At 56.3% G+C, this 11,645-nt stretch overlaps 2 protein-coding genes across 2 annotated transcripts; both read left to right on the forward strand.

Moving 5' to 3' along the window:
- The first annotated feature begins 1,343 nt into the window (after positions 1 to 1,343).
- On the forward strand, positions 1,344 to 3,323 carry FIGNL2 (fidgetin like 2). The gene has a single exon (XM_007949583.1). It carries the CDS (start codon positions 1,344 to 1,346, stop codon positions 3,321 to 3,323), a length of 1,980 nt encoding a protein of 659 aa, XP_007947774.1.
- Positions 3,324 to 9,839: 6,516 nt separating this feature from the next.
- TMDD1 (transmembrane and death domain 1) lies at positions 9,840 to 10,781 on the forward strand. Its single transcript, XM_042782138.1, has one exon. It carries the CDS (start codon positions 9,840 to 9,842, stop codon positions 10,779 to 10,781), a length of 942 nt encoding a protein of 313 aa, XP_042638072.1.
- The last annotated feature ends 864 nt before the right edge of the window (positions 10,782 to 11,645 follow it).

The raw sequence follows: 11,645 nt of genomic DNA on the forward strand, positions 1-11,645 counted from the left end.
GGATAGTGCTGTTCCCCAGGCCCTGAATCCCTTTGAACAGTGTTTTGGTTCATGTCTTGACTGGTGCTAGGGGACTGCGTAAGAAATAGCTGTGGAACCTTTCTGCTGTGTTGACTACACTGATACTTAGGAGAATATTGGTTATTACATCAGAGGTAAAAAAACAAAACAAAATTCTACGATCTGTATGTCAGGAAAGTATTTGCTTCTTTTGAGTAATGGTGGTGTTTTTAACTACTTTATTTGACTACTGGGAAGTCACTAATTTGTGATGCATTTTCTATACTGTGCTTTGTTGTTTATTTTCTCCTGTCTTCTCTAGAACATGATTTGTCAATTCTAAATAATCTTTCTGTATTGAGTGTATTTTTTTAAAATTTAATTTTGTTGTTGAGAATATACACAGCAAACCATATACCAATTCGGCTCCTTCTACATGAAGTAGCACTGACACTGCCTACGTCACAGTCTGCAATCATCCTCACCCTCCTCTTCTGAGTTGTTCCTCCCCCATTAACACAAACGCACTGCCCGTATTACGTGCAATGCGGTGAGACACATTTTGGGAAGGAGCAGGTAGCAGCTCCTGCCCTAGGCACACAACCAATAAGCTAAGTGCAGAGCTGCATCTGGAACTCAGGTGCTCTGACAGCCTCAGGCAGAGGTGAAAAGAACCAAGTGGTAGGGCAGTGAACGTTTCTGGGTCAGCCTCTGGGGTTTCCCAGCAGCTCTGACTTTAGGCCCAAAGGGGGCCTTGGAATCTCAGAGAAGTCTGGCGTGAACAGAGCATTGAGAATTCAAAAGGCTGGGCCACTAGACCAGAGGTCCTGGGCTGGCCTCACTCATCTATCTAACGCTAGTTTACTAAATAAGTCCCTCTCTGGGTTTGGCAGGTCCTTCCCCTTAGAGCTGCCCATGTGGACAGCCTGGGGTGTCCTGCCCATTGCCTAACTCTTCACTTCCTTACGCCTAAGAGTAAGGACCATGCCGCGGAGAAGGCATGGCTGGTGTGGCCAAGGTAGAATAATAATCTGCCTACAAGGTGGAGTTTGGGCCTTTCCAAACATATGCAAGGAAGTTTCCAGATCCCTCTTGGCTCCAAGGAAAAATATTTTCAGATAACTTCAATCAGATAACTTTAACAACATGTGGGGCAAGTATTGGGTATTTGGTGTCTGGAGGAAGGGTGTCCCAGGAGAGTGAAGGGTAGGTGCTGGAAAACAAGCCTGTTTCTAGCTGCAGTCTAAGTGGGTTGGCCTGTGGTTAGTGGTCTGTGCGTTCTCAGAGGCTCTGAGGGACCTCACCAGCCAATTTGCTGTCTCTTGCCCACAGCGCTGTCGAAGATGCACTGGACACCGGAACACGCCCAGCCCCTCAACCAGTGGCCAGAGCAGCACCTAGACGTCTCCTCCACCACCCCGTCGCCAGCCCACAAGTTGGAGTTGCCCCCTGGGGGTCGCCAGCGCTGCCATTATGCTTGGGCACACGATGATATCTCCGCCCTCACTGCTTCCAACCTTCTCAAGCGCTACGCGGAGAAGTACTCAGGTGTCCTAGACTCGCCCTACGAGCGCCCCACACTGGGCGGCTATGGCGATGCCGCTTTCCTCAACGGTGCCAAGGGGGACCCCGAGCCCTGGCCAGGACCGGAGCCACCCTACCCCTTGGCCTCACTCCACGAGGGCCTCCCGGGAACCAAGTCGGGCAGTGGAGGCGGTTCCGGAGGCCTGGGAGGCTCCCCAGTTTTAGCCGGCAACCTGCCTGAACCCCTCTACGCCGGTAATGCGTGCGGGGGCCCGTCGGCGGCACCAGAGTACCCGGCGGGCTATGGCGGGGGCTATCTTGCGCCGGGCTACTGCACGCAGACTGGGGCTGCGCTGCCCCCGCCACCCCCGGCCGCGCTACTGCAGCCGCCGCCTCCGCCCGGGTACGGCCCCTCGGGGCCTCTGTACAACTACCCCGCTGGGGGTTACGCGGCGCAGCCGGGCTACGGGGGCCTCCCGCCGCCGCCGGCCCCCCCGCCGGCCCCCTATCTGACCTCGGGCTTGGCGGCGCCTACTCCTCTGCCCGCGCCTGCCCCACCCCGGCCGGCGCCCACCTCCTACAGCTTCCACGCGGCGGCTCCAGGTGCAGAGGCCGGGGTCTCGCTGAAGCGCAAGGCCGCCGACGAGGGCGGAGAGGGCCGCTACCGCAAGTACGTCTACGAGCCCTCCAAGGCCCCCGCGGCCGACGGCACCTCCTACCCCGCCGCGGACAACGGGGAGTGTCGGGGCAACGGGTTCCGAGGGAAGCCAACTGGAACCGTGGAGGAGGCGTCGGGCAAGTACGGGGGTGGCGTCCCCCTCAAGGTCTTGGGCTCCCCCGTGTACGGCCCGCAGCTCGAGTCTTTTGAAAAGTTTCCGGAGCGGGTTCCGGCGCCGGCTCCCCGTGGGGGCTTTGCAGTGCCGTCTGGGGAGGCTCTCAAAAGCGTGGACCCAGGAGCCATGGAGTTGGTGACGAGCAAGATGGTGGATTGCGGGCCCCCGGTGCAGTGGGCGGACGTTGCGGGCCAGGGGGCGCTCAAGGCAGCGCTGGAGGAGGAGCTAGTGTGGCCCCTGCTAAGGCCGCCCGCTTACCCTGGCAGCCCACGCCCGCCACGGACAGTCCTGCTCTTCGGGCCACGGGGCGCCGGGAAGGCGCTGTTGGTTCGCTGCCTCGCCACTCAGCTGGGCGCCACGCTGTTGCGCCTGCGCGGCTCGACATTGGCAGCGCCGGGCGCGGCCGAGGGCGCGCGCCTCCTCCAGGCCGCCTTCGCGGCTGCGCGCGGCCGACCGCCTGCGGTGCTCCTCATCAGCGAGCTGGACGCGCTTCTTCCAGGCCGGGACGATGGCGCCGCCGCCTCGGGTGCGCTGCAGGCGCCGCTCCTAGCTTGCCTGGACGGCGGCTGCGGCGCGGCGGCTGACGGCGTGTTAGTGGTGGGTACCACCTCGCGGCCTTCGGCTCTGGATGAGGCGACCCGCAGGCGTTTCGCTCTCCGCTTCTACGTGGCGCTGCCGGATAGTCCGGCTCGTGGGCAGATCCTGCAGCGGGTGCTGGCCCAGCAGGGATGCGCGCTGGGCGAGCAGGAGCTCGCGGCTCTGGTGCAGGGCACCCAGGGCTTTTCAGGGGGCGAGCTGGGGCAGCTGTGCCAGCAGGCAGCAGCCAGAGCGGGCCTCCCGGGTCTGCAACGCCCGCTCTCCTACAAGGACTTGGAGGCAGCATTAGCCAAGGTGGGCCCTAGAGTCTCACCCAAGGAGCTGGACTCGTTCGTGGAGTGGGACAAAATGTATGGCTCCGGACACTGATGGCGCGCTGGGGAGGGCGCGGGAGCCGCGGTCCCTCCCTCCCTCCCTCCCCGCCTCATCCGCTTGGAAGGGTGTCATGAAGCAAACAGGCTGAGATGGTGCTGGAGTGGTGAATGTGGGGTGGGGAGGGGTGGGACGGGGTGTGCCAGTGGATTTCTTTTTTCGTGGGAAGGAAAATGGTTCTGCTAGGCAGATAGATGCCATATGCGCCGTGTACTCAGGTTTTTCCTATTTATTGTGGACGGGAAGCTCCCCTCGAAGACGGGACAGATCCGGGATGGCCTGGCACCCGGGGCCTAAGGAGCTCCTGCTCTCTCGCCACAATCCTTTTGTCTCCTCGCAATCTGAATGACTCCCCCCCACCCCCGTCTCTTTCTCTGCGTTCGCCTGGTTTTCGCTCCCTATCGCTTTGTCCCCGAACCCCCCCATGCTCGCCCCATTTCTCTTTTGCTCCTCCCTCCCTCCCCCATCTCTCCATCTATCATCCTCTGTGCTTCTGTCTCCATCCAGTTCTCTTCAGTTCTCTGTGTCTTGCTCTCTGCGCGCATAAACGCCTGTCCCTGCCTTCTGTCCCTCTCGCATTCAAAGGCTGCAGTGCCCCTTCACAGGAGATCTGGAGGTCCAGGGGTGGAGGAGGAGGGGGTAGGGAGTTCCCTCCACCCCCTTATCCCTCACCCAGCTGAAACTTTGGGTCTAGGGTGGGGGTGGGGAGTCAAGCAAAAATGAAAAAAAGAAGAAAACACCCAAAGGTTTTTTGTTTGTTTGTTTGCTTTTGATGGGAATTCCCAGAAATGTAGTTTGTTTAATATTGTAGATCTCTTATTTTTGTAAGATGTGTAGAATTTGCTGTTTTTCTTTTGACAACTCAGGAAGAAACTGACCTCAGAAAGAATGTTAGACTTTGGCTGCTCTCCTGTGTGTCCCCCCTCCCCCCTAGGGGAGCAGATTCTCCCAGAAGACTTAGAAAGTGATACTTGTGGGGAAAGGGAGAGGAAGACCCAGGGGCCCCAGTCAAACCCCTGCCATCCCTGGGACAGAAGTGGAATGTATTTCTTGGGCTTCCTCCCCAGGTCCAAGGTTTTAGGCAGGAGTGTGGGGGAGTAGGGTGTTGGACTTGAGAGAGCAAGTCTTACTCCTTCCTGCTGCTCTCCCTGATGGGCCCCACCCTCAGCCCAGTATTTTCTGTGGTGGGTTTTGCAGAATTGGGGATGGATACTCTTGTTCACTTCTTGCCCTAGACTCAGAAAATCGGGGAATGGAGGGGCCTGCCTGGGCTTCCTAGCTCCAAATGGGAGGATGACCCAGGCAGAGTCCCCAGAAAGGTCATTTCATCCAGCCCCTGATTTGGCAGAGGTCCCTTATAACTTACGCTGAGAAGATTCCTTTGGGAGGGAAGACTGGTCACGACTGACCACAGACCTCACACTTCCTTGCCTGCTGTTTGCAGGGAGAGGCTCTGAGGAGTGAGTGCAGCCCCTACAGATGAACGTTTTCCAGGGAAGTGTGCCACCTCCGTTCCCCTAGAGCCCTAGTTCTGGAGCTACAGGCGGGGAGAGCGTGAAGGGGCTGGGCAGGCTGTTTTCCCCTGACAGTTTATCCTCAGGCCCATCCAAACTTTTTACCAGAAGCCCAGGCTTGGAGGCCCTTCCCTCTCAGAACCATACTCTTCTTCCCACCAACTTTCCCTTGAGGGGACTTCAGCAGTTTGCCCCCACCCCATGTCACAACTCATGAGCTTTGGTCCAAAGAGGGGGACACACTCTCACTCCTACCCCTTTTCTCTCCCACCCCAGCCTTGCTTCCTGTCCCCTACCTGCCCCTGCAGCTCCCAGAGTCTCTGTGTCACCTCCCACTCTTGGCTGGGAGGGTGTCCTTGGGGGACATTTCAGGTGCCAAGGTGCTGAAGGCCTGTGCTGGGCGCGGAGTGCTCGCAGGAAAGTTGCTGTTTTTTCCCTTTTCAGCCTTGGCCTCTTTCTGACTCTCCTCTCCTTGGAGCTAGCTGATTGCAGGCCTCTGTTGCCTCTGAAACAGTGGGCCATAGGGTTTTGGTTGTGATGACTGACCTGTGAAGGAAGCAGGGAGTGAGGGGGTTCTCTCAGGTGTGTGTATGTGTATGGGGGGAGGGGGGAGGGCTTTAAGGAAGTGGGCTGGGACCCCAGATGTGGAGGTGGGGAGGAGCTCACTGACTGAGACCCAGGGTCCCCCCAGCCACCTATACTGGGCTCTTCTTGTTCCTCAGGCTTGGGGAACTTTGCACAAGGAGACAGCCCCCAGGCTACTGGCATCTACCTCATGGACACTGGGGTGGGGAGGGGAAGGGCAGGTCCAGCTCTGGCAATGTTGGGGGGGGCATACCAAAGAATCCAGGGGCAGGGAGTAGGGGAGGGCCAGACTCAGCGAGTTGGCCCTTTCCTTTGTCTACCCAGATTGGGGTTGGGGTCCCCTCCTCCAGCTGTAACCATTTCTACCTCATTTTGCTGCGTGTTGTACATGGACGTATTTATCTCCTGTCTGACGATGCTCTGCAGTTGTGGTCTGTCTACCTCAGAAGAGACTGTATTTTAAAAGAAAGTATTACACAGTATTAAAGTAATGACATGTGGTTTCCAGAGAATTTCTTGGGGGTAGTGGATGTGGGGAGCTCCCAGGAGGTTGCTTGGGCATCTGGGTCTACTGGGGTCCAGGGTATGGTTTTGTGGGTATTTCTGTTCCTTCAGCAAAAAGTTATTACAGGGCCCCTGTTACTCACTGTGCCACAGCGACTGCCTTCCAGGTGCTGCAGCATAAAAAGCCACAGTCGAGCTCTGGAAAGCCCTGGATGGAGATGGCCTTCCTGCAATTCTGAGCTCTCAGGGTCAGAGCTGGGGTGGACTCATTGTGTCGCCAGAGCCCTGCAGTGTGAGGGGCTGAGAAGGGCTCATGTGTTTGTTGAATGAGTGAGTGGATGATCCAGTAAACGCCTGGAGGAAAGGGGTTCTGACAAGGAGGAAGGTTCGTTCAGAACCTGGATAGCAGCTCATGTTGTGGAGAGCCAGCGTTGTGCTTGTATCTCCCTGGGGGGGGGGGAGTAGGGAGAGGGGACAGGATGTGGAGACAGCTGAGTTCCAATCTTTAAGGTCACATGGTGCACCACCATCTGTCCAAAACCCCAAACCAAATTCTGACATCAAGTCGAGTCTGACTCATAGCGACCCCCTTCAGGTTTCCTAGGTGGTAAATTTACAGAAGTAGATTGCCCAGCCTTCCTTCCTCGGAGTGGCTGGTGGTTTGAACCATCAACCTTCTGGTTAGCAGTCAAATGCCTTAGGCACTATGCCACCAGAGCTCATTATGTGTCAGTCCTCAGATTATCCATGGCAGCACGTCATAAACTGGGAGACTGTGAGAAGACAAGGAACTTCTTGTTGAAAAAGCACGGTGGAGATGCCCGCGAGAGGTGTAGACCCGCAACTTCTGAGGCCTCTGATGCACTAAGCAAAATTGTTGAAAATGCACAAGAGCTCAGGGGGAGCAGTGTACGCAGGCTTCCTCCTGAGGGTGTACCACAGGCTTTCAGGAGGCAGAACAAGGGCACGGAGAGACCCTGCAAAGCAAATAGTTTCTCCAAGAGAAACAATTGTGGGAATGCCTGGATATTGAGGCTCCATGGCATTGCCCCAGGGTTCAGCAACCCCTACTAGGCCCTTGGAGGCCCAGACTCCTCCTTGCATTCCTCTGGTTTGCCTGAAGATCTGCTTCTGAAAGGTAACAGCCTCAAACACTCTGTGGAGCACAGTTCTGTGCACACGTGGGGTCGTCATGAGTCAGAATTGATGGCAACTCTGTGCAGTCACTGCGTGACACTGAGGATACAGAAATGGTTAAGGAGGGGGGACCACATCAAATTCATCCATTCATCCTTAGAGTCCCACATTTTGCATCATATCATACATAGAGGACACAGGTGAGTGCCCTAATATAGGATGCACAGGCTATTTCAAGAAGGCCCAAAAAAGACCCCAAGTCTTGTGATGGCAGGGGTGGGGTGCCAGGAAAACATCCTGGATGAGACAGGGTCCAGCCCGACAAAGCTACGGAGGTTGGAAAGTGCACCAGCTGTGTGGAACCCTGCTGCAAACAGCGATCTGTTACCAGAGTGGAAATTGAAGACAGGAGTGGGGAGAAACTGAAAGAATCAGTTGGGACTAGACCACCGGGGCATTCCACACCCTGTTAAGAGCTGGGGCTCCACTAATACAGCCTGGGGGGAGTGGTGAGAAGGAAAGGGGTGGCTGTGGACAGGGTCTGAATTGCAAATTAAGAATTTGTACATTCACACATGAATTCAAATATTTACTGAACACCCTTTATACACTAGTTGCTATGGGGATGATAGATGGCTCTTGCTATTTAATGGAGGAGACAGTAAAAAGGCAGAGCTGAAGTATCAGGATATGGGAGCAGATAGGAGGAGTACTGTGAAAAGGACATGGAGGTGGCAGCTCCTGACCTCTAACTGCACAAGAGGGAGACGAGTCCCTATCACCAGCCCAAGGCTTATTTCTATGAGGCCAGACATGCCACCACCCTCCAGCCTTTTTGCCAACTCTGAAACCAGACGTCCCTCCCATGGCACTCACTACTCTGTTGAGTTCGATAATTTGTTGGAGTGGCCACACAGAACTCAACAGACAATATTCATGATGATGGAGTTAATTAAGGAAGTAACACGTTACGATTCGGGTTCAGAAATGCCCTGCTCTGTCCGGCAAGTGTTGTTATTTGCTGTCAAGTTGGACTGACTCATAGCGACCCCTCCTTGGGTTTCCGAGACACTCCTCGGAAGGAAGGTTGGGCAATCCTACTTCCGTAGTGATACTGCCTCGGAAACCCAAGGAGGGGTCGCTATGAGTCGGGGCCGACCCGACGGCACATAACAACAACAACAATCACTACAGGAGTAGATTGCCCAACCTTCTTTCTGAGGAGTGGCTGGTGGTTATGAACCGCCAGCCCTCTGGTTAGCAGTCAAGTGCTTTAGGCACTATGCTACCAGAGCTCTGTCAAGTGTTACAGAGCTCTTTTAGCTCTGCCAATAGGTACACCCAGGTGTACCCCACTCTGCCAGCAGGCCTCCTGCCCAAAGGCACAGCTTTCTTGCTCTGTGGGCCAGCAAGCCCGTCGCTGTCTCGTGCCTCTTGGCTCCTCAACTGTCTTTCTGCCAAAGGAGGTCCAGTGCAGGGACCTCGGGTCCAAGGACACACTCACTCTACCTCTGGCTCTTCTCTGTTGATAGCAGTGAGATCCCCTTTCTGTCCTAGGAAGGCTCATTTTAAGCCTAGCAGAATAACAAAACCAACCAGTCCCCACATTATAATTCCATACACCTTATTTGCATGGCCCACTCCCACAAGGGTGCCATGTACCTTCTTTATATTACTCACAAGCTAACCAATCCCCTTGGTGGCCACAAGCAGCTTGCATTTGCATAGTTCTACCCAGTAATCTGGTGGGAGTCACAAAGACTGGCTAGAAAAGCCGTATCAAGTAATTCACCACACCACAGGTACCTAATAGAGACTGAGGGCAAGGGGGTAGGGGTGTGGTTCAGGAGTCAGAGAGGGCTTTCCAGAGATGACCAGCTGAGACCTGACAGCTCTGCCAGTGACTCAGAGCCAGACCCAGGCTTGGGTAAGTGAAACAGGTTTGGGTAAGTGGGGCCCCAAGGTGTGGGAGGGGATTGGAGGAGGTGATTTATCCAGTCAGAAGTGGATGCAGGTTTGGATTAAGCTGGTGTGGGAAGAAAGGAAATGATGGTGAAAGGAGTTGTGGTGGCATAGTCTGCTGCGAACCACCAAAACTGTGTTTCGAACCCACTAGCCACTCAGTGGGAGAAAGATGAGTCAGTCTGCTGCTTTAAAGATTGACAGCCTCGGAAACAATTTTACTCTGTCCTAAGAGTTACTATGAGTTGGATTCCACTCAATGGCAATTTTTTTTTTTTTTTTAATAGTAGGTAACAATTTAGGAATTGACTGGATATTGGAGATAGTGGACAGCAAGGAGTCTAGGGCTTCTGGTGGAGGCTGGGGGATGGTGGTGGTGGTAGGGAGTGAATTAGGAGATCGGAGTGTTGAGTCTGAGGTACCAGTGGGACAGCAGGCAGGTGTTTGAATAGAGCCCCAGAATCCTAGCCTCCTTGGAGGGGCTAAGAGCCCTTTCCAATCCCCAGGTGATGGGACACCTACTCTCTAGCTCTTGGGCCTTGGGAGACCCTCTTTTCACAGTTCCCACGTTGGAAATCACCTTGGCATTTCTGGGTGTTGGGAAGCCCCTCTCTCCCCAAGTCCCTGATTGTTTAAATCTCCCGCCTTCTTGTGTTCTGCGAATCCTTTCTTCTGTCTCAATCTCCGAATGCTGGAAGCTTTCATCGCCCCACAATCCTTGGGTGTTAGGAACTCCCCCCCCCCCCATTCAGGCCTTGGGTGTTCGGAGCCTCTCGCCCTACAGTCCGTGGTTCTCCAGTGGCTGCTGGTGATGGTATGGCAGGCTCCGCCTATAGCCCTAGTGTTGGCGTTGTGGGGCTGGGCACCAGCTCCTGCGGGGGCCACGGACGCCATGGGCCCTCATGCAGCCGTCCGCCTGGCCGAGCTGCTGACCCCGGAGGAGTGCAACCATTTCCGGTCACTCCTGGAGGCTCCCGAGCCCGACGTCGAGGCCGAGCTGGCTAGACTGTCTGAGGACCGGCTGGCGTGGGCCAAGCCACTGGAGGTCGCCGAGCCATCGGAGTCGCGGGGCCAGCTCGGGCGGCGGCGGCGGCGGCGGCAGGCGGAGGAGGACTCGGCGGGCCGGCCAGCCGGGCCCGAGGAGGTCACCGACGGCTGCCGGGAGGCGCTGGCGGCCTGGCTGGCTGCCGAGGCCCTGTCCCTGCCTTGGGACCGCGTGGCCCGGGCTCTGCGGCGCAGCGGCCGTCCGGACGTGGCCCGGGAGCTGGCCAAAAACCTCCACCAGCAGGCGGCGCTGAAGCTGCGCGAGTTCGGGCAGCGCTACCTGCCGCCGTCGGGCGCCTCCGCCCCAGCCGCCGCGCCCGGGGCCCCGGCCCCGCGCTCCCGCCGCGCCTCGGTCCCCGAGCTCAACTGGGACAAGCTGGAGCTGATCGTAGAGCGATTGCCGCAGCCCCCTTACGAGCGGAGTCCCAGCGGCTGGGCCGGACCGCTGGTGCTAGGCCTCCTCACCGGCTTCGTGGGGGCGCTGGGCACTGGCACGCTGCTCATTCTGCTCACGCTGTGGATCACGGGCGGCGACGGCGACGGGGCGCGGCCCGGCAGCCCCGCAGCCCCAGCCCGCCCACCTCTCCTGAGGCGCACAGCCTGTGGGAGACGAAGCCATTTCTTAATTAAGAGCCCCTGGGACCGGAACTACTCGGCCTGGGCCGCGGAAGGGCCAGAGCATTCCCTCGCCTCGGTGCCCCAGCCATAAAATGGGAATACATCCTGGTGTTCTGCCCCTGACATTAATAGAAAAGTTACAAAATATGCAAAGGAGGGAGAAATCTGTTCGTTCGTTCACTGGAAATGACCAGCTTAGCTAGTGGGGCTGCCAGTGGACGAGGAGGGGCTCCAGTGACAGTCTTAAGAAGGTGGAAGACAGGCCCTCCCAATTCTTCTCAGATTTTGTTCCTGCTTATCTTGCAACAATTTTTCTGTTAAGGGCTACTGTCTATTGTGCCTTCATCGTGGGCCTGGCACTACACTAGCAGTTACATATTTGATATAATCTTCAAAACCCAGGAAGGAAGGTATTACACATAAATTCAAGGCACAACTAGTTAGGGGCATAATTTGGTTTTTAAATCCAGGGCTGCCTGACCTGAAACTCTGAGCTCCAGAAGGAGTGATCAGTGAGTAGTAAGGGAGCTTGAAAGACACGATGGAGACCAGGCCAGGATTCAGTTTACTGTGCCACCCTGTTGAGTGTGCAGGGGGCAGGGCAGCTAAACATGCGCCCACTTCTAGTGGCTGCCTCCACAGTGTCCTCCCCACTCAGGCAAGGTCTCCTGGAGGTCTGCTGGGAGCCCCAAACTTTTCCCACTCCCTGGGTGGCTGGGGCACTGCCAGCCCATCCAAGGAGCTAGGCCCCTGTCAGCCTTCACAAAGACTGCTCAGACTGCTCCCTGGAGGAAGGCAGGAGGCGAGGTGTGGGGTCCTGCTAGGTGGGAGTGCCTGACTCCTTGTCCATGCTAGGCTGAGGGGCTGTGGTGTGAGAGCAATGACAGAATGACAGGCCAATCCAAGAGGAGAGTTGAAAACAAGATTGACATAACCCTTTATTGCAAATTCTAAA

Source organism: Orycteropus afer, unplaced genomic scaffold (assembly GCF_000298275.1).
Source record: "Orycteropus afer afer isolate SDZICR_OR568_19922 unplaced genomic scaffold, OryAfe1.0 scaffold00247, whole genome shotgun sequence".
Classification (NCBI taxonomy): Eukaryota; Metazoa; Chordata; class Mammalia; order Tubulidentata; family Orycteropodidae; genus Orycteropus; species Orycteropus afer.